This window comes from Scardinius erythrophthalmus, assembly GCF_964197995.2.
Source record: "Scardinius erythrophthalmus genome assembly, chromosome: 24".
NCBI lineage: Eukaryota > Metazoa > Chordata > Actinopteri > Cypriniformes > Leuciscidae > Scardinius > Scardinius erythrophthalmus.
This window is the reverse complement of record NC_138244.1, coordinates 22,923,578-22,947,915: the sequence shown is the minus strand read 5'-3', so window position 1 is coordinate 22,947,915 and position 24,338 is coordinate 22,923,578. Positions and strand designations below refer to the sequence as shown.

Sequence of the window (24,338 nt, the reverse complement as noted above, 5' to 3'; positions counted from 1 at the left end):
AAAAATAATAATAATGAATGTTAAATTTGAGCAGTATGAATAAATGTCTTGTACATTGTATGTAAATACACAAGTCACATGCTTATGATGCAATGTTTTCCTAGTGATTCATGCACTTTCAAATGTTTTTCATTGATGCATATTTTGACTTGTATGTCAAAACACCTATTTAGATAGCCTATGTAAATGTGCATATAATACACTTATTATATATTAGATATCACTACATATTCACTCACATTAAAATGAACATGAAGTTTAAAAAAATTGATTAATTGCATTAATTTAAAAGTAATTTAAATGAATCCAGTGTTGTCAAGTGTTGGTTTTGTCTGATATACGACATGTACATTTTAAAAATGTGTACCAACCTAAACTAGGAAAATTAAAAATTAAAGTCTATTAAATAGAACATACGCATTATATATTTTTTATGCATAAAATAAATTATGAATTATGACTTACGATTTATTTATGTTTGTCATTTATCATAAACAGAAACTACTCGTCAGACTTTTATTATGAAAAGTCCACCGGAAGTGAAACTCTCTTACTGTATGACGTTCGCATCCATCGTTCGTATTGTTTATCTTTCTCGAGATGAACGCTAGTCGACTTTACTTATATCTATTGAAGTCTCTTTAAATAGCCACAATTCAGACTATATTAATGAGTTTTTAAGACATTTAGAGTGTGTTTGTGTCACACAGCAGCCGGTAATACGAGTGTTTAGGGTTTGTTGAGTGTTTTGGCCTGAGCTGAGACACATTCATATATTTCACACAGTCTTTTTTTTTTTTTTTTGCTCAGGACTTTAGTGTTTTTAATATTTGTACAGTAAATCATGGCTGTTGTCAACGAAGGAGCTCTTAAAAAGATGCTGAAGGTTTGTATTCCGCCTTTTGTCTGCAATCTCTCATTTTGAAATTTAATAGGGAAGAGTATGAAGGGTATTTGATATTTATTGTGTTAAAATGTGAAATAATTTCATATCGACTGTATTAGGCAGGTTATTTGTCTATATTTATATTAGATGTACTGAAATAATTGTAATACTTTATTTGGGTGTTTTTAAAAGTCAACATAGTTATGTTTTATTTTATAATAACTTTCATTAATAACATTAGTATAGAGAGATGTTTACACTTAACTGTTCATTGTTGAATGATATATCTTGATTAAATTAGTTTCATACAATTCACGTATAATGGATACAGTTTTGAAATAAGAAAAGATAAAGAAAATGAAAGTTAGCTTCTTAGTATATTTTCTCATTCTCGTTAATGTACGTGTACAAATTAAGAATACATCAGTATTAATAATGTACTATTATAATGTTTAGTTATATTTTGCATTAGCTTTTAATTTTATATTTTCAGTTTTCATTTTAAGTTTTAGTAATAGTAATTTTATGTGATTTTGAATTTTGTTTATGGCTTTTGCCATTGGTTCAGCTTTATTTTTATTTCAGTTTTAGTTTGAGTAATTTTAGTACTTAAACATATTTATTTTATTTAGATGCCAAGACACAATTTTAAATGTTTAAGTTCAGTTCATCTAATGCATTAGGCAGGTTATTTGTCTGTATTTATATAAGATGTACTAAATGTAGGCTATGTATTGGATTTGGGTGGTTTCATATGTTATTTTTCCTTTTTTAAGTCAAAATAGTTATATTCATATTTTATAATAACTTTATTTAATTAGCAAACATTATTAGGCTATATAATTCTTAACATATGATTAAATACACATTTAAACAGTTTGAAAAGTATTATTGATATAATGTAAATTCATACAATTCATTTTGATAAGGCTTTATAATAGAGACAATAATTTGTTCATAAGATTATTGGGTTATTTATATTAGTGTATTGTTTTTCTATATTCAGCAATACAAGTACAGAGATCTCACTGTCCGAGAGATAACAAACGTCATCTCTCAGTACAAAGACCTCAAACCCGTTATGGATGCGTACGGTAAGATTCTCTCATCCTATCTGCACTTTGTACTGGAAATGTTAATGTACTTCTTTGAGTTTTTCATGAGTAACTGGTGTTTCTCTCACAGTGTTTAATGACGGATCATCCAGAGACTTGATGAGCCTCACAGGAACTGTACCAGTTAGTTATAGAGGTGGGTTAGAGAATTGTTTTATAGTGTAAAAATGAAGGCAACATTATAATACTTATAACTAAACTGGTTTTCCCGTCTCAGGAAACGTGTACAATATTCCTGTGTGCTTGTGGCTGTTGGATACGTATCCCTACAATCCTCCTATATGTTTTGTGAAGCCCACCAGTGCGATGATGATCAAGACCGGCAAACACATTGATGCCAACGGCAAGATCTACCTGCCCTACCTGCACGAGTGGAAGCATGTACGACTCCATCATCACACACAACTATTTCATTCTAATAGCAATGTTTTTCCCCCAATGTCTTTCACAAAGAAATAAAAATGACATGGAAATTAGAAACATTCACTCAACTTTTGCATTATTATCTCCTGGACTTTAGCCTCAGTCAGATCTATACGGGCTCATCCAGGTCATGATTGTGGTGTTTGGCGAGGAGCCGCCTGTTTTCTCCAGACCCACGACACAGCCTCCTTACCAGGCCTTCCAAGCTGCCGGACCCCCCAACCGTAAGCATCTCTTCATATCGTGTGTTCATCAGTGTATCTCAGAAAACTAGGGATGCTCCAGTCGATCGGCATCGGCCGATAATCACATTCTGTGACTCGATCAGGAATATCTAAAATAGGCCGATACACACACTTATGTGTCAAAACGCCCGTCTTTGCAAGTATTTTCGTAAACACAGTCGTTAATGTCTTAAAGGATTAGTTCATTTCATAATTAAAATTTCCTGATAATTTACTCACCCCCATGTCATCCAAGATGTCCCCATGTCTTTCTTTCTTCAGTCGAAAAGAAATGAAGGTTTTTGAGGAAAACATTCCAGGATTTTTCTGCATATTGTGGATTTCAATGGGGTCCAACTGGTTGAAGGTCCAAATTGTAGTTTCAGTGCAGCTTCAAAGAGCTTTACACGATCCCAGGCGAGGAATAATGGTCTTATCTAGCGAAACATTTAAAAAACAAAACAACAAAAAAACTTTTTAACCTCAAATGCTCATCTTGCACTAGCTCTGTGATGCGCCACGCATTACGTAATCACATTGAAAGGTCAAGCGTGACGTAGGCGGAAGTACAGCTCTAGTGTTTACAAAGCCAACGTGCAAAGACTAAGTCAAACACCATTTACCAAAAAAATAAATAAATAAAAGGTAGAACAACGATGTGGGATGATTTTGAAGTTGGAGGAGAAAATGAGATGGAGTTTTTCGCCCTATCCTACATTTTTGAAACCGGAACACGTCTGAACTTTCAAAGAGATTCCTCGGCTGGAATCGTGTAGAGCCTTTGAAGCTGCACTGAAACTGAAATTTGGACCTTTAAACCGTTGGACCGGTTTATATGGAGTCACTATAGAGCTGGTAAGTCCCGCCCCTTCCGTAAAACCCCGCTGGACCTCAAAGTTGAAAAACCGTCAATGCAAGTGAATGGGAGAAAATAATTATTTTCTGATCCCGTTCTGTTGAACACAAAAAGAAGACAAATTTAGGCCATCAGGACCATCAGGTTTCCCCCACTACTACAGTACCCTTCACAAGACACTGGTTATCAATCAGTGCCATTTGAGTTCAGTTTAGAATCAAAAGGAGAATGCAGAGTTAAAATACAGTGTAATCAGTCGGACGTACAGTGGCACAGTGCTCATTCAGTAAATGCACAGCTAAACAGATGTGTTTTGAGTCTGGATTTGAAAGTGACTACTGTAGGAGCACATCTGATCTCTTCTGGAAGCTGGTAGCTAAAAGCGGACTCACCATTAGAGTGAACCCTTGGTATTTTTAGTTTATGTGATCCTAGTGATCTGAGTGATCTGTTGGGTTTATATTCAGTGAGCTTATCTGCAATGTATTGAGGACCTAGGCCATTGAATGATTTATATACCAGTAATAATACTTTAAAATCAATCCTAAATGTAACTGGGAGCCAGTGTAAAGACCTCAGGACTGGTGTGATATGTTCATATTTTCTGGTTCTGCTCAGAATCCTGGCGTTCTGTAAGAGTATTGTCCATAACAATAATCCGATGAAATCATGCACAACTTTCTCTAAGTCTTGTCTGGAAACAAAGCATCTAATTCTTGCAATATTTTTGAGATGATAGTATGCTGATTTAGTTATTGCTTTGACATGACTACTGAAACTAAGGTCTGACTCTAGTGTCACACCAAGATTCCTGACTTGATTTTTAGTTGTTAGACCCCTAGCGTCAAGGTATGCATTTACCTTGAGAACTTCATCTTTGTTTCCAAACGCAATGACTTCAGTTTTGTCTTTGTTTAGCTGAAGAAAGTTTTGGCACATCCAACTGTTGGGTGTTGACTTCATCAATGCATTGGCACAGGGAGTCAATGGGGCTGTAGTCTTTAGGCGATAGGGCTAAGTAGACCTGTGTGTCGTCTGCATAGCTGTGGTAAGCAGTTTGGTTCTTTCTCATTATTTGGCTCAGTGGGAGCATGTATAGGTTGAACAGGAGTGGCGCAAGAATTGAGCAAAGAGAGTGTTTTGCATAAGCCCTTTTTTAAAATTGTAAAATTGTTATTTGTTGTGCTTATTTTTTTGATTCTCAATTAAAACATCCATCTATAGCATTACTGTAAACAATGTCTTTCTTATTACTTATCTGAAAAAAAAATTAATTAAACAGAGAGCTTAATTTTTACTTATATAAAGCTTGAATATGAATCGGATGACAAAAAAAATCGGTATCATCTGCAAAAATCCTTATATGAGCTTCAATACAGAAAACAAAACATTTTCCAAGTGATACGTACAGTTTTAAATATATAAAAAGAGAATTTATATAGACTTTTTTTGTGTGCAAAATATAATTTCAAATTTTTCAGATTTTGGCTATAGGATACAGACATTTGTTGACCTGGAGATTATATTCCTTATAGGATGCGTGGTGGTAAAACATAGATACTTTAATCTATTATAAGGTAAACGTAATGTACATTTTTATGATTGCAATATCATATATTTTAGGCACTGAAAATGTAGACTTTCTTGTGACTTATTTTTTTAGTTCAGATTATTCATATATGAAATAAGCTTCACATGATCACTAAACCATTCCCATTTTACAAAGTAATGCCTGTTTTAAACAGCAGATGTCTCCCTGCTCCATACTGAAGTGTTTGTCTTGTGTCCTTCTCCTCCTTCCAGAGTCCTATATGCCAGGAATGCCAGCAGTGTCTCCCTATGGGCCCAACCCAAACCCATGGTAATGATTCAATCTGATTCAGTCTGACCAAAAATCACATGCAACAGCCTGAACAATATTAATTAAACCTGTTCAAGTCATTAACACTTTTCCAACCCTCATGATATAAAAACACATGGTTTAAAAGGCAGTGTTGTAATTAAAGAGTGTGATTAATTGGTTATGTAATGGTTTATGTCTTCTTCAGTGGTTACCCAGGTTACCCTTACCCAGGAGGCAATGCTTATCCTGCCACAGGTGGTCCTGCACATTACCCTTCCCAGACTCCTGCCACCACTGTGGGTGAGTTACTACTTCATATATCATTTTAACCCACAAATCACAATATCCTCGGAATAAGCCATATGGATTTTATTTTTTAAACTTCAGTTGTAGGCCTCAGATGTCATTTTTCAGACTTGTTCCTGATCCTTTCAATCTGAATTGCCAAATTTATTTCCAACAATCCATTTACTGGATTGATGTAAATTTGCATCTGAGTTCATCTTAAATGGCAACGTTAAAGGGTTAGTTCACCCAAAAATGAAAATTTGCTGTTACTCACCCTCAGGCCATCCAAGATGTATGTGTCTTTATTTCTTCAGTAGAAATGTAAAGAAGATTTTTAGCTGAAGCCGTGGTCCTTGGTGAATCACATTATGCAAGTCAATGGCTACCGTCACTTTGAGAGTCGAAAAAAACATTACAGGCAAAACAAAATTGACGATACATTGAGGTCTTATGAAGGGAAACGATTGGTCTGTGCAAGAAGAACAAGAACATAAGAAGAACATTATTTACAACATTAATACTTGTAATCCACAACATTGGTTTTTAAGTATAAAAAAAGAGTAGATCTGAATTAACAGTACATCATTTGCAACATTAAATATGAATCTGAGTTAATCTGCATTGGCGACACTGCATCTGAATCAGAGAAACTGAACTAGATTCTGAATTAATTTGAACTGGCAACATTCATTTTGAATATGAGTTCATCTAAATTGGCAACACTGAATCTGAGCTACACTAAAGTAGTAGCATTCAGTTTGAATCTGAATTCATTTGAATTGCCCACGTTTAATTTGAATCCGTGTTAATGTGAATTGATAGCCTTTACTCTGCAGTTAAATGAGTAGCATTCAATCCGAATCTAAATTAGTTAATCTAAAATGGTCGCATTCAATATGAATATGAGTTTATCTAAATCACTGAACATTAATGCAAGTTTATCTAAATCAACACTTGAATCTGAATCAGAGCTAAACTGAACTGGTATTCAGTTTGAATCTGAATTAATTTGAATTGGTAGCATTTACTCTGAATTTGGATTAGTACCATTTAATAATGTGAGTTAATGTGAATTGTCTTTTTTTTTAACTCTTATTTATAATCTGGATTAGCAATATTCAATTTGAATGTGAGAATTGACAACATTCAGTCTGAACTGGCTTTATTTAATCTGCATCTGATTTAATCTGAATTGGCAACAGAACGCCTGTACTATATACATCATTCTTTAACTAGACTTTTACTCAGTTGTCAAGAGTATATTACAGTATTAGGAGTTCATCTAAAATAAGATATTGGACAAGACACAGCTTCCCTGAATTATATGAGACAACGTGTTAATGTCAGTTTCATAAAAGTACAACACAGTTCACCTTTTACATTCGCTCTACTCCTCTATCTCTGCCTCGTCTTGACCCTGACCTCTGGTCTTCTCCCCGGCTCTGTGACTGGTTTACAGTGACCGCGTTGGAGTGCTCTGAAAGGTTGGGCCTGTAACTAGATTCTGAGCTGGTAAAGGTCAAAGGACTTGGTTCATGCAGTTTGACAGAGAGGCTAGTGGGTATATTTAGAGTGGCAGGAGTGGGAAGAGGATATCAGTCCCTAGGGAACTTTCATCATTAGGTCTGAACCATGACATTAACTACAGTGCTATGCAGAATGTGTGAGTCTATAATCACACTGAGTGTCTCTGTATGGCTGAGATAGTATGAACACGTTTCAGCTGAGCTGCTCACTGACAGCAGGCGTTCTTAGAGGCACAACTTATGTAATAATGGAGAAAAAGGGTTGTTTTCACAGTGGAATGAATCTCTGTGTTGTCAGACTCCCTGTGCATACAAAAATCTAACTAGATTATTACAATTAATGGCAAAAGGACACTGACACACTACAGCAAAATATATAAATAACTGGCTTAAAACCATTTTTGGGGTGAATATACTAATGTGTCTAACAATTGTGAAAGAATCGGTCGCTCTCAGGAGCTCAGTGAATTCAAGTGTGGTAGGTTGCCACCTGTGCAATAAGTCCATTCGTGAAATTTCCTCACCACTAAATATTCCACGGTCAACTGTTAGTGGTATTATAACAAAGTGGAAGCAATTGGGAATAACAGCAACTCAGCCACGAAGTGGTAGGCCACATAAAATCACAGAGATGGGTCAGCGCATGATGAGGTGCGAAGTGCGCAGAAATCGCCAACTTTCTGCAGAGTCAGTTGCTACAGACCTCCAAACTTCGTGTGGCCTTCAGATTAGCTCAAGAACAGTGCGTAGAGCTTCATGGAATGGGTTTCCATGGCCGAACAGCTGCATCCAAGCCTTACATCACCAAGTGCAATGCCAAGCGTCGGATGCTGTGGTGTAAAGCCACCGCCACTGGACTCTAGAGAAGTGGAGATGCGTTCTCTGGAGTGACTAATCACGCTTCTCTGTCTGGCAATCCGATGGACGAGTCTTGGACGAGATGGACATTTTGCACAATTTCATGCTCCCAACTTTGTGGGAACAGTTTGGGGATTTTCCTGTTCCAACATGACTGCGCACCAGCGCTCAAAGCAAGGTCCATAAAGACATGGATGAGCGAGTTTGGTGTGGAGGAACTTGACTGGCCTGCACAGAGTCCTGACCTCAACCCGATAGAACAGCTTTGGGATGAATTAGAGCGGAGACTGTGAGCCAGACCTTCTCGTCCAACATCAGTGCCTGACCTCACAAATGCGGAAGAATCTCAAAAATTCCCATCCAAAGCAGCTTACATTGCATTCAGTGTATTCATTTTATTAGTTCATGCATTTCTTAGGAATCAAACTCATAACCTTGGCTATCTCTAAAAAACTGTGGCACTAAATCTGTGTCTCTGTCTCTTCTCCCTCCAGGTCCAAGTCGTGATGGTACGATCGGTGAGGACACCATCCGAGCATCGCTAATCTCGGCTGTGAGCGATAAACTGCGCTGGAGAATGAAGGAGGAGATGGACAGAGCGCAAGCCGAGCTGGACGCCCTGAAGAGGACAGAGGAAGACCTGAAGAAAGGACACCAGAAGCTGGAAGACATGGTGTCCCGCCTGGACCAGGAAGTGGTAAGAACGTTTGCAATTATTCCATAGGGAAGGTTGTTCTTCCCAAATTCTGCATTGAGATCACCCAGTTTTTGTAGAAGCATTACGTTAGATGTGTGTTTGTGCACCTTCAGGCTGAGGTGGACCGAAACATCGAGCTCCTGAAGAAGAAGGACGAGGAACTGAGTGAAGCTCTGGAGAAGATGGAGAACCAATCAGAAAACAATGACATTGATGACGTGATCATACCGACAGCCCCGCTCTACAAGCAGATCCTGAACCTGTATGCAGAGGAGAACGCTATTGAGGACACCATCTTTTACCTGGGAGAAGCCCTGCGGAGAGGAGTCATCGACCTGGAGGTCTTTCTCAAGGTCTTTCTATTTCTTTCTTTCTTTCAGAGAACTAAATTTTTGGCGCAAACGTGTCATTTATTGTCCTGTATTTGATTTTCTTGGTACTGTTATGTTTGACTTCGTCCCGTTTTTGTCCTCAGCATGTGCGTCTGCTGTCCCGAAAACAGTTCCAGCTGCGAGCGCTCATGCAGAAAGCACGAAAGACCGCTGGACTGAGTGACCTTTACTGACCCTGCCGTCACCAGTACATTCTCCTCCTGACACTCCAGCGCTGATCATATGACCCGGACTCTGATCTGGGTCAGTGGGAGCTCACCAGTTTATGATATTTTACTTCTGTGAGAATTTTAGCTACTGTACCTCCTTGATTTCGATATTTGAATGCTAAAAGGTCAAAACTAGTCCTGAGATTGAGACGTCATAGACATTTTGTTCCTTCTTTCATTTGAGCTTCTCATGTTAAACTGGCAGGTGTTTGGGTCTTTGGCTTTAGATAATTATATTAACCGTACCAAGTGACACATTTAAAATGAGACATCCATAGGTAATATGTGAGAAAACTGCTCTCAAATGTGGATAGCTACTCCTATTTTCATTCAGGCACTGTTAAAAAATATTGTCATACTCCATACCAACGTGAATCCCAGGGAAATTCACCCCAAAAATGAAAAGAAAAATGTACATTTTGCATAAAAAGATGAAACCTATTTTTAGGACTATTAAGATTTTTACATTGTGGCATTATCATGACAGTCAACATGAGAAAAATAAAGTCTTATGGTTATTACTGTAAAGCATTAATGTCCAAGCATTTTGGATTACTTTTTTCAATTAAAATCAACATTACATTTAATTTGTATTTTATCTTTTTTTTTTCTCTCTTGACTACGAGAATTTTTGTAAAATGTCTTTAATATCACAATGCAAAAATAAATAAATCACTGTCTAAAAATCGACTTCATTTACTTTATGCAAAATATAATTTATTGTTCCTTTTTTATTTTGGGGTAAAATATGACATTTCTTGAGATTCACCTCATGGAGAACAGTGATGACTTGTGGTTCAGTATTTCATTACATTTATTTTGCTGAATTTATTATTTATCGTCACAATTGGGAACTATTTGGTGTTCCAGATTTTATTGTTATGACGTTATAACTGTAAATCATTTAGTTGTATACAAAGTATGGTTTGTTACTAATAATGTTTGTTTTGAAAACTGAAAAGGTATAAACTGTTGTACTGTACTTTCAATTTTCTGACCGTTTATTCTTCTAAATGGGTTTAAAATATTAACAATTCTTTAGATGTTTTTTTCTTACCTGTTGGATTTCAGTTGCAATTGTTTTAATGCACTTTTGAGATGTGAATTGAATTTTTAAGACTTGCGTTGCAGTTTCTTAGAGACTTCCCCCGCTAATATTTGTTCTTATTTGTTCCAGGCTATAGATTGTCAAGCAGATCAAATAAAATAACATATTGATAGATTTGTTAATGGTCAGCAATTGCCTCATGTTTTCATATCAGTGTGTGTAATAAATGGTTGGCAGGTCCCACTGTGCTAACTTGTATTTTGACCTTGAGGTATTAAACTCAAAACCAGCCTTATATTGATGCTATTTAATGCACCTTTGGAAATGCTAATACACTTTTAACAGATTATTTAAACAACATGGTTCACAAACCCAGTTTGTTTCGGTACAGCAATTTTGTCTAAAGAACAAACACAGAAAAACAGCTTTTGTAGTTAGTCACATCGTTTATTCGGTTACGGGCTGCGTCTCAATTGTACAGTCACACGCTTCAAGTAACAGCTATAACCATCTCTGTGCATTTACCACTCGGCTGGAGTGCGTCGTTGTTCTTATGAACCAACACTAACAGAAATAAAAATACATCGACAACAGCATTTTGTTTCCAGCTGAACATAAAGTGTATACTTACACCAATTACACCAAGTAGTTGGATTATCTTAAACTTTTAACACCTCTATATGGTTTTGTTATAGCATAAATTACAATAAATTCTTGTGGTTGACTTTCAGTTCAAAGCCACTGACTTGTATTGAGTGTTTACATGCGCAGTCTTTGTGTACATTACATTAACGCGTAAAACCAATTTGTCTTTACACGTAAACGCTGTTATTCGCATTCTGACCTGTTAGCCAATAGACCTCAATCATGAACATCCATAGAAGAACTAATTACTTTAAATTAATTCATTAAATGAAAATAAATTAAAGCAATTTTAATACAAATTGAACAATTGCATTCAGTTCAACCACCAATTTCTAAATCATTTGTTAAATAATTGTCAACCGTCACATTCCACTTGACAATTCAACGTCATTCTTTAAACCATTCTTTGGTTACTTAATGTAGAAATTCTGATCGTAAAATCATTCTAAGTAAACTTGCATTAATTTCAGGTTTTACAAACGATTTACAGATTGATTTTCATAAATGAGGACTATTGTGCGCATGTCTTTTTACAATTTGATGTCAAGCCTGCCGAAAAACGTAACACTTTGCGTTGACAGGTTTGTATAATGAGCTTTGATTTTACGTGTTGGTCTTGGTGAAATTATCATTAGCGTGATGCAAGTACGGAATGCTAGCTGACCTCAGATCGGAATAAAATACTCAAATTGCACATCATCCTGCTCGCAAGTGCTTCTTTCTTGAATAACAATACTATGCACATAGACACAAACTTTCACAAAGGGTGATGATCTCTGTAAAGATAACAGGAATAAACGATTTCTAAAACCTCTGAAATAAGGAGTGTTACAATCTAAAGGTCTGAGACTGGCGTGTAGATTTCTAATGGTTACAGGCAGTGAGGTTTTTGAAGTCAGGAGATTGATAAGCAGGACTCATTGAGGTTTGTATTTTGTGACACTGGCTACATTTTGGACAAGGCGGCGGTTCACAGGGTCAGCTCCTTCTGAACGCCCCACAGGGTCTCAGCGCTCTTCACCAGCTGCTTCTCCTCGTCTGGTTTGAGGGTCATGTGGACAACATCTGTCAGGCCACTGTTGCCCAGGATGCAAGGTATGCTGAGGAAGACCTCGTCATTCACACCATGCATTCCCTGTAAATACACAACAAATGTCAAACAATGGTGCCCTGTAGGTATTTTATAGCTTTGTTCCAGATCTTATTAAGCTTAGCATCTAGCCAACATTTTTAAACAGGCTGTTTCTAAGATAACCTTTCGAGGATAATTAAATCACACAATGCACTGTGACAAACTCTTGAGAGGCATTTAGTCCAGAATGATGGACAGTCGAGGGAAATGTCTATTATGATAAATATGAACTCTATTTTAAGGATTGCAAGTTTATATCTTGCAATTCTGAGAAAAGTCAGATTTGCGAGTTATAAAGTCAGAATTGCAAGATATAAACTCGCAATTCCAAGAAAAAAAAAAAAGGTAAGAAGTGCAAGTTTATATCTCGCAATTCTGAGAAAAGTCAAAATTGTGAGATAAAGTCGCAATTATCTTTTAAATTATTTTATTCCATGGGGGAAACAAGCTTCCATGTGTCCATGAAGAGTTGTTAAGATCAGTACATAAGATTGTTAGCTTAGCAACATGCTAACGTAAGATCCACTGGAGCCAACTGTAAATATTAGATCTTCTGTGTGCTTCAAGTTTGCATCAAATAGGAGTTGCTGTCCATATTCACTCACTTGATGCTCCCTTAGAATGTTGTTGCCTATTTTGTCATAAGACCGCGGTTTTGGGACAGAGTTTATTATTATATATGTACGTACTTATGTTCTGTCTCTACAAGAAAAAAATATGGTTCACAATATTTGGTTAATGAAGACAGCAGGTCAACCAGACCTAAACATGAAAATCTCACCTTGACCAAAGTAGAAACTGGGTGACACTTGTGCAAGTTCTTCAAGATGCTTTCACACAGGTCAGCTACAGACATACCAATCGCCCAGGAAGTGTAACCCTTCAGTTTAATAACCTCATATGCACTGCCAAATAAACCAGATTTATTTGTTAAACACACATAAACAACCACGAGTCCAGACTAAATACATTTACGCAAGGCCTTGATTGATAGGCTTTCTAATGGCGACACATAGTATACATTTATTACAGATCATATACAAACGAATGGAGACGACTCTTAACACTTGGCCCCTCTCCCTAAAACCTTTCTCTATGTCGTTCTGAGACGAATATTAGTGTAAAGTACTATACCACAATATGGATGTTTAATTGGTTGCAAATTACCTGTCAACCACCATCTTGTGGACGCTCTTCCAGTCCTCCTTGTCTTTATCGGTGCCCATGTCAGGGTTCAGACTCTGAAGGGACACACCAGCCACGTTGACGCCGCTCCACACGGGAACTGAAAGAGAAGAGGGATGTTTAGTTGTATTCACTGTGCTCTTGAAACACATCTGTGCTCCTAATCATCCCTGCGGTCCTCACCGCTGGAGTCTCCATGTTCTCCCACAACCCAACCGTGGCAGCTGGATGGGTGGATGCCCAACTTCTCTCCCATCAGGTAACGGAAACGAGCAGAGTCCAGGTTTGTGCCGCTGCCGATCACACGGTTCCTGGGCAAACCGCTCAACTTCCAGGCCACGTAAGTCAAGATGTCGACTGAAGACAAGAGAACATTTGTTTACGTTTCTGAAGCTACACGCCATCAAACATTCATTGCAAAAGGATCGACATTCAAAGCCGGTGCTGGTCTCAGTGGACAGTTGTTGTGTCATACCTGGGTTTGAGACCACCAGAAGGATGCAGTTGGGGCTGTACTTCATGATGTTGGGGATAATGAACTTGAAGATGTTGACGTTCCTCTGGACGAGGTTGAGGCGGCTCTCGCCCTCCTGCTGACGGGCTCCAGCAGTCACAACCACCAGTTTGGAGTTAGCCGTCACACTGTAGTCTGGAAATGACATGAAATTATACATTTTGGAAGGATCTCCCGCTCTGAGAGAAACGGCCTGTTCAGAGTCAGACCCAGCTTAAGTAGATGGTGGAAAGAACTGGCACCAATGGTCTCTTGCCACTATCAAATAGAGGTTATGCGCGTGACGTCACCATTGGCCGGAGTGACTGAATGGCAGAAAGACTGAGCGGCAGCATTGGTTTTCAGCGTGAATGCTTTCAGCGAATCATCTTCGGTTAATTTCCCTTGTTGAATGACAAATTCTGACTACTGCCACCTGCTGGTGCGGAGAGTTAATTTTCTCTGACAGGCACAGACTTTTTTCTCTCACAATTGCGAGATATAAACAGGCAATTGCGAGAAAAAAAGTCAGAATTGCGAAAAAATAAAAAGGGCGAGTTTATCACAATTCTGACTTTATTTCTCGCAATTGTGAGTTTATGGAAAGTTACGCTGCAAATCCTTAGTGCTCAATTCTGATTTATTTGTCAGACCCGATTTGTTTGTATAGCTGTTTACATTGTTGTTTTAAATGTGGTTTAAATCAGATTCCAGTGTGAACAAATCATGTCCTGAACTGACCCGCATGCACAAAAGAATGATAAAAAGACGTCATGCAGCACGCTGTCATACAGAAGTAAACACTGAGAACATTAAAGTAAGCGATTGGAAGTTTATTTATAGTGTGGTCTGCCGTGGAAGCCAGCGAATTATACGCGGGCAATATAAAAAAAACAGAGATGAGGATGCGAAAAAAGAGCTTTAATGATACGAGTTTTTTTGTATATAGAGCCGTAACTGTGATAGTTATGAGTTCTGACACATCACTGTCCTTCACTGACTACACTTCGCCAATGTCTTGATAACTTCGGGAATGTAAAATCTTTGAAGTGACTCCCACGAGCGCAGAATTGTGATGAATGTTGATCTAGAGTGACGTAAAAGTCGCATGAATTCAGATAAGACTGTTAAGACTGAGGTCGCATTGCAAAACATCTGAGCTGTATTGGATTCAGGACCACATAAGTCACATGTGAGATTTGGGACAATTCTTTATTTTCTGAGAATTACAAGATGTAAACTGGCAATTGCGAGAAAAAAAAAAAGCCAGAATTGTGAGATAAAAAGTCGCAATTACCTTTTTTATTTTCTATTCAGTGACGGAAACAACGCTCCATGTTCAAACACAACCTTTTGGCCCAGACGCAGGCAATGCGAGGCGACACCAGTTTACTTTCAACGCTGCTATTGTTAGGTGTGTCTGGGCATTTAGACGGACAACGCTTCTACGTTAAAGCAGACTGGGAAGTTGTTAATTGACAAAAAATAATCTTTCCTTTTTGATTAATATGCAGCCCCCTGAATCATGCTTTTAATTTGAATATTTTACTTATATTTTTAAATAAATAGTATAATAATTTTGAATCTAGGTCACCTCATTGGTACGTTATCAAATCAGCACCAGTTATTACCAGATTATGAAATCTGACCTTTATCTGCCACTATCTTGTGTGTCTTGAGAAAGAGGCTTCCATGCTGCAGGTCCATAACCTCTCCTTTCAGCTTATCTTCCATCACGTCCACCAGGGCGAGTTCGTCAGTCAGGTCCTGCACAACACACACACACACACACACACACACACACACACACACACACACACACACACACACACACACACACACACACACGAGATATAATACACACCTTACATGGCTGCTTAGACATTGTTAAATGTTGAGTTAGGGATTAATTTTATTACTTAAGGTCATGAGTCTGAACCGGTTTGATTTATGTTCCTCTATATTTTCTAATATTTAAAGATTGTTGCACCTGTAGGTTCAGCGACTGCCTTTTACACCGATGGAAAAATGAAGAGAGCTGAGGAGTGCAGACTCTTAAAGTTTGACAAGTCTCCAGATATGAGGATCATGTTTATTCTTGGCGGAGGTTCAAGGCCTTCCTTCTCATTCAGAAATCGCTCTACGTTCAAAGGTCAGGAAAGCTTTAAAGCCAGTGTTATTTGTGCTTTACCCCCATTGAGAATTCAGGAGTAAAAACATGAGCAGATTCCTGATGGTTCAAGGAAGATACGGGAATCAATGTGACATTTTCATTTCAGACAGTTTTTTGTTGTTGTTCACATGTTAAACATGGCATTTGATTTATATTGGACCTGCACAAGCGGTCCAAATTGGTTAAAATTATTGGCACATAATTATTGTTTAGGCTACCTAATAAAACAAACTTTTATTCAAGATTTCAATACAAGTGATATGAGTTTAAAATAGTCATATCAGTGAAATTGTCTTTTTCCACTCTCACCACTGTTCCCACTACAGGAAGAGTTAAGACATGACAGGATATAATGAGGAAACCATATTGTGAAATGTTGTGAGGGCTGCTCACAATAGAAGAATGGTTCATCGAGAGTGTGGAGTAACACAAGGCACATTTCTGTCCTTTTTCTTAATAAATAATTATAAAGTTGTCCTTTAGTTAATTCTAAAACGCCCAATTTTACTCTATTTAGATAATTTAAAAGGTCTAATTTCATTGCATTTATTTAAAAAATAAATTAGTAATTTAGATAATTTAAAAGGTCCACTTATATATATATATATATATATATATATATTTATTATATATATATATATATATATATATATATATATATATATATATATATATATATATATATATATATATATATATATATATATCCCCTTAACGCCCACTGTCGCGAATTTGCAACAAACCCCTTCCATTCAGACTGCAGGCGAGATAGCGTGTGTTTTCCCCCAATGCCTGTTTGTGCACATTCGATACATACCTAGGAACATTTTGCACGCACTGGTTTCTCGTAGGAGCGGTCGGAGTGGGAACTACATCCGGTTCACCGAAGCTAATATTTTGGTTTGCAAAATCCATATATCAAGGGCGCAAATGTGGAGAAATTGCCCAAAATGAGTTAAGTTGTGCTAAGATAAAAATATGTACCAGCTTATTGATTGCTTCTATAGCTATGTTATTCATAAAGACTTCATGTGACGAATATTTTTTACATACTTAGTAGATTTCTGTTTGTAGCAAATTTGCGACATTGGTCCATAACGGCTGGATTGGGCTAATGGCTACATATTATAATAATGCTGTATTTAGATGGTTTCAGCCCCAAATTTTTTTTTTTTTTTTTTTTACAAAAAATAGCATGTTAGGATAAAACACTATAAGAATATATAATGTATGCACTGGAGAAACAAGGAAAGAGTTAAACAGAGTGTAACATGGAATGTATAAAAACTACTGTCAATGTTATGGAGTAGGAGAGTGTGCCTGGTGGCCGGGCCTCCCCCCACGGGGTCCGGCCGGGCACAGGCCCGAAGGAGCGACGTGGGGCCGCCTTCCCGTGGGCTCACCGCCTGCAGGAGGGACCGTAAGGGGCCGGTGCTGAGAGGATCGGGTGGCAGTCGAAGGCGGGGGCCTCGACAACCCGATCCCTGGACACGGAAGCTAGCTCTAAGGACGTGGAACGTCACCTCGCTGGCAGGGAAGGAGCCTGAGATTGTGCGTGAGGTTGAGAGGTTCCGACTAGAGATAGTCGGGATCACCTCCACGCACGGCTTGGGCTCTGGAACCACACTCCTCGAGAGAGGATGGCCCATGGTGAGAGGCTGCGGGCTGGTGTGGGTTTGCTTATAGCCCCCCAGCTCAGCCGCCATGTGTTGGAGATCACCCCGGTGAACGAGAGGGTCGATTCCCTGTGCCTACGGGTCGGGGATAGGTCTCTCACTGTCGTGTGTGCCTACGGGCCAAACGGCAGTGCAGAGTACCCGGCCTTCTTGGGGTCTCTGGGAGGGGTGCTGGAAAGTGCTCCGACTGGGGACTCCGTCATTCTACTGGGGGACTTTAATGCCCACGTGGGCAGCGACAGTGACACCTGGAGGGGCGTGATTGGGAGGAACGGCCCCCCTGATCTGAACCTGAGCGGTGTTCAGTTATTGGACACCATGTTCAAGCATAAGGGCACGTGGCACCAGGACACCCTAGGCCGTAGGTCGATGATCGACTTTGAGGTCGTTTCATCTGACCTGCGGCCGTATGTCTTGGACACTCGGGTAAAGAGAGGGGCGGAGCTTTCAACTGATCCCCACCTAGTGGTGAGTTGGATCCGATGGCGGGGGAGGAAGCTGGACAGACTCGGCAGACCCAAGCGTACTGTGAGGGTCTGCTGGGAACGTTTGCCCGAGTCTCCTGTCAGAGAGATCTTCAACTCCCACCTCCGGCGGAGCTTCGACCGGATCCCGAGGGAGGCTGGAGATATTGAGTCCGAGTGGACCATGTTCTCCAGCTCCGTTGTTGAAGCGGCCGCTCGGAGCTGTGGCCGTAAGGTATCCGGTGCAATCCCCGAACCTGGTGCAGGAAGCAGTGCCCTACCAATGCAGTCTACAGCAGAGGTGGGGAGCTGTTGACCTCAACTCGGGATGTCGTTGGATGGTGGAAGGAATACTTCTAGGATCTCCTCAATCCCACTGACACGTCTTCCATTGAGGAAGCAGAGGCTGAGGGCTCAGAGGTGGACTCATCCATCACCAGGGGTGGAACGGTACATGTATTCGTATTGAACCGAATCGGTACGGGCGTCACGGTTCGGTGCATGAATTTACACAGAGAATACATGGTACAAAAATAAATAAAACTCGCGTGCAAATTATTCAATGTAATGCGGAACTACTGTTAGATACGCGGGTTCTTTAAGGACACTAATCTCTAGCCCCGCCTTAAGATAGGTTTGTTTATACTTTCGCCAGCCTCCGCAGTGCGAGCCTCCGCTGACCGCGCGCCTCCCCAAATGGACAAGGCATTTCTACTTTGCGCTTGCCGGTGTACTATTTTTTGAAACGACAGGGTGCGACTCATCTAAACCATCAGGAATCAGCGGTGAGAAGTAAGGTACACTCGTGAATGTTTATTTTAGTACAACAAAACTTTAGTACACCAAACCCACACTACAAAATAATCGTGTAAAGCAGTAAACCAGATTATTCCTTGTGACATTAGAAAAAAAATGGATATGAGAACGTAACCTACAACTAAATTAACGTTATCTTACATCATTTCTAAACATTTTTATTTAGTTTTGTGAACCTTTTTATAAAACATTTTATTTAGTTTTATTTAAAGGGCTTATGTCTGCTATTGTAGGCTCATTTTGTTAATGTAAGCAACTAATTTAGACGCAAGAACTGGGTGCCGGTGCTGTGAGATGTACATGCTCGGCCAGATTCGGCTCGAAGTCGTGCGTCTTCGGATGCGGAGCCCGTAAATAAATAAGAGATGCTTTATTTTCAGTTTTATAGCTGATTGCCTTATTTTGTTTACATCTTACTTTACACACTTCAGGGCAGGCTGTTGCAGCTAGCTCAGGGGAGAGACTGTATGACACTAGGTGGTACAGCCTGAGACATGCACAATAAAAAAAAATTGCCTTCTGCATTTTTGTTTTGCTTTTCCCTCCATTGTACCGAACTCGTACCGAACCGTGATGTCTGAACCGTGGTATGAACCGAACCGAGACATCTGTGTACCGTTCCACCCCAATCCATCACCCAAGCTGAAATCACAGAGGTCCACATGTGCTTTGTGGATTTGGAGAAGGCATTCGACTGTGTCCCTCGCGGCGGCCTGTGGAGGGTGCTCCGGACCCCGTTTACTAAGGGCTGTCCGGTCCCTGTACGACTGAAGCAGGAGCTTGGTTCGCATTGCCGGCAGGAAGTCAGACTTGTTCCCGGTGCATGTTGGACTCCGGCAGGGCTGCCCTTTATCGCCGGTTCTGTTCATAATTTTTATGGACAGAATTTCTAGGTGCAGCCAGGGGCCGGAGGGGGTCAGGTTTGGTGACAACACGATTTCGTCTCTGCTCTTTGCAGATGATGTTGTCGTGTTGGCCTCATCAAACCAGGACCTTCAGCATGAAGTGTGAAGAAGCTGGGATGAGAATCAGCACCTCCAAATCCGAGGCCATGGTCCTCAGTCGGAAAAGGGTGGCTTGCCCACTTCAGGCAGGTGGAGAGTTCCTGCCTCAAGTGGAGGAGTTTAAGTATCTTGGGGTTTTGTTCACGAGTGAGGGAAGGATGGAACGGGAGATTGACATACGAATCGGTGCAGCTTCTGCAGTAATGCGGTCGATGTACCGGTCTGTCGTGGTGAAGAAAGAGCTGAGCTGCAAGGCGAAGCTCTCGATTTACCGGTCAATCTACGTTCCTAATCTCACCTATGGCCATGAGCTTTGGGTCATGACCAAAAGGACAAGATCCCGGATAAAGGCAGCCGAAATGAGCTTTCTCCGCAGGGTGGCTGGGCACTCCCTTAGAGATAGGGTGAGAAGCTCGGTCACTCGGGAGGAGCTCAGAGTAGAGCTGCTGCTCCTCCACATCGAGAGGGGTCAGCTGAGGTGGCTCGGGCATCTGTTCCGGGTGCCTCCTGGACACCTTCCTTGGAAGGTGTTCCGGGCGCGTCCCACTGGGAGGAGACCCCAGGGAAGACCTAGGACACGCTGGAGAGACTATGTCTCCCGGCTGGCCTGGGAACGCATCGGTGTCCCCCCGGAAGAGCTAGAGGAAGTGTCTAGGCCTAGGGAGAGGGAAGTCTGGGCATCTCTATTTAGACTGCTGCCCCCGCGACCCGGCCCCGGATAAGCAGAAAATAATTTACAAAAGGGCCAATTTAACTACATTTATTTTAAAATAAATGAATAATTTCTTAATTTATTTTAAAATAAATGAATCATTTAGATAACTTAAAAGGTCGAATTTTATCACATTTATTTTAAAATAAATGAGCCATTTCTTCATTTATTTTGAAATAAATTTGTCAGATGATTTAAAAAGGTCAAATTTTACTAAATGTATTTAAAAAATAAATTGGTAAGTTCTTCATTTATTTTAAAATAAATTTGTCATTCAGATTATTTAAAAAGGTATTTACTCCATTTATTTTATTTAAAATTTATTAATAATTTATTACTATTTTAAAATAAATTATTTGCAATTTCTATTTTAAACTTTTTAAAAGGCAAAGCATGAATGTTGTCAGTGATATAATATCTCTAGTGATGAGTGTGTATCCAGTACGTGACCTCACTGACCTTGAGGAGGATGCTGATGGCGGCGGCCATTCCCACCATTCCCACTCCGACCACCGTCACCTTGTTCGTGGGCCCTGCAGGCTGTTCCTTACTCACGTGAGCAATGAGTTTCTCCTTTGTAGAGGCCATCTTCAGCTACAGGGGACAGAATCTTATCAGTCACTCGGGCTTTTAAATCCATCATTCATTTGCTTTTAGAATCAATGCTCTTTGGGAAACTATAGATACTGTGAATCTGAATTGCTTCGAATAAGAAGCCATTTTAGAACAACTGCATTGACAGATCATTTACATGATGACACAGAGTAGTCCAAGGCAGTGCTTCTCAAATCTGTCCTAACACATTCAATCCCTCATTGACACATTCAAATGTGCCGGGGATCCCCAGGTAGCATAGTCCCCCCCCCCTGCAGCCTCTGCAGTGTTGTGTGCACAGAGGCACGTAGAGGAATTAATGCAAAGAGGAGGAACAAATCACGTGAAGAGCCCCTTTATAGAGCCCCAACATATGCAGTCCAAACACACGCACTTCAAAAATGATTTCTAATGTCTGTTATAGTCATTTATCCTCACTAACCATCACTACAAAACCAAAACAACTGAAAAAAATATGCCTGTCACTGAGAGGTTTTGTAGAACATGCACACACACACACACACATATATATATAGGCTATATATATATATATATATATATATATATATATATATATATATATATATATATGTGTGTGTGTGTGTGTGTGTGTGTGTGTGTGTGTGTGTAAATATATACAGATATAGGCCTATATGAAAACGTCTGGGTTTTATATATTTTTTTTCTTCTTCTTCTTCTTTTTTTTCTTAAACGAAAATTGAACCTATTTCCGAACAATGAAGATATATATTTTTTCTTTCATTACCGTAATACAAAAAGAAATGTCAAAACGTAATGTGTCCGGGTGTTTTACTGCTCATTATTCCCAATGACGATTATCAGTAGTCTCATTACTTTAATACAGAAATTCAAATTAATTTTCCCGTTGGAGGCCGGTGTTAAGCTGACGCAACAAGGGCGAATCATATCGAGAACATAAATATGGCAATTCTACACGAGCTGAATGAAATACTGACTCATCTCGTGCACACATTGTGCAAATCGGGACTTTTATATTAAGCATCCGGTTAATGTACCCTAAAAAACACAAGTACCAGAATCCTTTGCATATAAGGAAGCAAAAAGTGCATGAACATGAAGTGCATCTGATCTGTCCTGAAGCACGTAGCAGCTAGACTCCAGTGACGCACGAGCAGAATGACAGACTAACATTGACAAAACTGAGTCATTTTCTCCAGTATACATTAAAATGATAGTAAATGATCACTGCATGAAAGAGAATTTGATTAAACATCAATACTTGATCATAAACTTATTATTTTAAAACAAGCAGCAACAAGTCGTATTTGAGTTCACAATAAGTGTAAAATGCAGGTTTATTATTAGTAAACTGTTATATTCATGATGTGCAACGACGATTATGTAACATCATCACAGCTAGACAGCAAGAGCAAACGGTGCTTTCATCAGGACATGAACGATCAGCATATTTCAATCATATTTATATATGGAACCGTAGGATGTGACTCATTTTACATCCTAATGCTAGAAGAAGAGTGCCATATATAGATTTAACTATATACGTTATAGGAAAAAAATATCCAACCAACACCGGATACGTGCTTTTAAGACTATAACTTTCTTTTATTTAATGTGCTTTATATTAGTAAGTAGTGTTCGTGAGTGTCTTACCTGTAGATGCTGTTATTTGACAGTGATATGCAGTGTAGACTGGGTTACTCCGCACTGGTGCTGCTGTGAGTGAGGAAGAGGATGCGCGCGCACCTTATAAAGCGCGGAACGCCCTCCTACAGTTGCCTCATTTGCATATGAATGAGAATGGCGTGGCTTGCGTCCCGTGGTTGAAGTCACGTCCATCTGAGGAAACGTCATGAAGCGGATGTGTTAGCGGTGTACGCGCCACAGTTTCAGTACGCGTTGCTTAACCTAGATGTCTGCTTATGTCACAAAAATCTGCTTAAAAAACATATTGAAGAATGGAAAATAATTTTTTTTTGCTTTATAAACATGACAATAAATATTTAATTAAATATGAATAGCAAAATAAAAAAAATACTTGACCAGTTTACCTTAATGTTTTTGATTGTAGCTTATAGCTTCAAGTTTCCCCCCCACATTGTATTATACTATATATTGCAGGCAGGCTACTAAAGCCCTATATCTTCTTTTTCCAGTGTAAATAAAATTGCACTTGAATATATATAGCTAATACATCTTATAAAATAAAATAGATTGAATAGGTAAAATATCTAATGTTAATGAATGCTAAATAATAATTAGAAATGTGTGGACGTTTACTCTTTATTGCGTTCAGTGTTATCGGATAATTGGTCAGTCAAGTCACCTTTATTTACTTTATTAATATTCTGTTATCGCAAACCTTATACACTATTATAAGTACACATTGTAGGCCTACTTGAAGAATGACCAGCATCCCTGTCAGAGAAGTGTGTGAATGTGCTGTGTCATGCTGAACTGGCATGTAGGTTTCAACGGCCCAAGGAAGAGGCAAAGGAAAAGTATTATAGTCGGTGGACAGTTGTAGCAGTAGCCTTCTGTAAAAATAGCAGACGGAAAAACAAAATATGTTTGTATAGGCCTAATTATTGTATAGCCTATATACGCGATTGGCATATATTAAAACATTAACCACCAGTTTTAGACTAAATTTGTAGACTATTACCAAAAATAGGTCAATAGGTTAGCTGGTTAAGGTTAATCTATAAAAACATACAACAGACTGATTATTAAGTGGTTATAAGAGTAGGCCCTTCTGTCCAGTTTTTAATATCTTTTGTAATGAAAGTGCACCATCTTGTGGTAAATAAAGCCCATTTCATCCAGATTTTTGTATGTAGTTTATTCATAGATAGTCTTCAATTTTATAGTTTCAAATTCAGTCAAATATTAGGCCTAAATAATATTTTTGTTACAAAATTGCCCCGTGTTCAGCTAGTAGCTGTAGCTGTAGCTGTTATCTAGTGTGACAAGACAGGTCATGACAAGTTACCTGGCATTGCATGATGAAAAAAGACAAAAGAAAAAAAAAGAAAACTTAAGGAATGCTAATGTATTTTGCCATTCCTAAATGAATCAA

At 39.1% G+C, this 24,338-nt stretch overlaps 2 protein-coding genes across 2 annotated transcripts; one reads left to right on the top strand and one right to left on the bottom strand.

Annotated features, from left to right (window-relative positions):
* The first annotated feature begins 541 nt into the window (after positions 1-541).
* Positions 542-11,920, top strand: tsg101a (tumor susceptibility 101a). Its single transcript, XM_081355797.1, has 10 exons — positions 542-886; positions 1,893-1,980; positions 2,072-2,137; positions 2,219-2,382; positions 2,522-2,648; positions 5,308-5,365; positions 5,553-5,647; positions 8,514-8,716; positions 8,830-9,069; positions 9,192-11,920. The coding sequence occupies exons 1-10, from the start codon at positions 845-847 to the stop codon at positions 9,279-9,281; spliced, it is 1,173 nt and encodes a 390-aa protein (XP_081211923.1). The 5' UTR covers positions 542-844; the 3' UTR covers positions 9,282-11,920.
* Positions 10,792-23,009, bottom strand: ldha (lactate dehydrogenase A4). Its single transcript, XM_081355798.1, has 8 exons — positions 22,913-23,009; positions 21,125-21,259; positions 15,470-15,587; positions 13,803-13,976; positions 13,511-13,684; positions 13,310-13,427; positions 12,924-13,047; positions 10,792-12,145 (listed from the first exon to the last, which is right to left on the bottom strand). Exons 2-8 carry the CDS (start codon positions 21,251-21,253, stop codon positions 11,981-11,983), a joined length of 1,002 nt encoding a protein of 333 aa, XP_081211924.1. The 5' UTR covers positions 21,254-21,259; positions 22,913-23,009; the 3' UTR covers positions 10,792-11,980.
* Positions 23,010-24,338: the final 1,329 nt, after the last annotated feature.

What these genes read in the sequence shown, in the direction of transcription:
- ldha (XM_081355798.1), bottom strand. Translation starts at nt 21,253, where the DNA reads ATGGCCTCTACAAAGGAGAAACTCATTGCTCACGTGAGTAAGGAACAG. An exon ending in CAAGATAGTGGCAGATAAAG is followed by an intron (nt 13,977 to 15,469) that starts GTCAGATTTCAT and finishes TGTCATTTCCAG; the next exon opens with ACTACAGTGTGACGGCTAAC. An exon ending in CACAAGATGGTGGTTGACAG is followed by an intron (nt 13,048 to 13,309) that starts GTAATTTGCAAC and finishes TTTATTTGGCAG; the next exon opens with TGCATATGAGGTTATTAAAC.
- tsg101a (XM_081355797.1), top strand. Translation starts at nt 845, where the DNA reads ATGGCTGTTGTCAACGAAGGAGCTCTTAAAAAGATGCTGAAG. An exon ending in CTCTTAAAAAGATGCTGAAG is followed by an intron (nt 887 to 1,892) that starts GTTTGTATTCCG and finishes TTCTATATTCAG; the next exon opens with CAATACAAGTACAGAGATCT. An exon ending in GGGCCCAACCCAAACCCATG is followed by an intron (nt 5,366 to 5,552) that starts GTAATGATTCAA and finishes TGTCTTCTTCAG; the next exon opens with TGGTTACCCAGGTTACCCTT.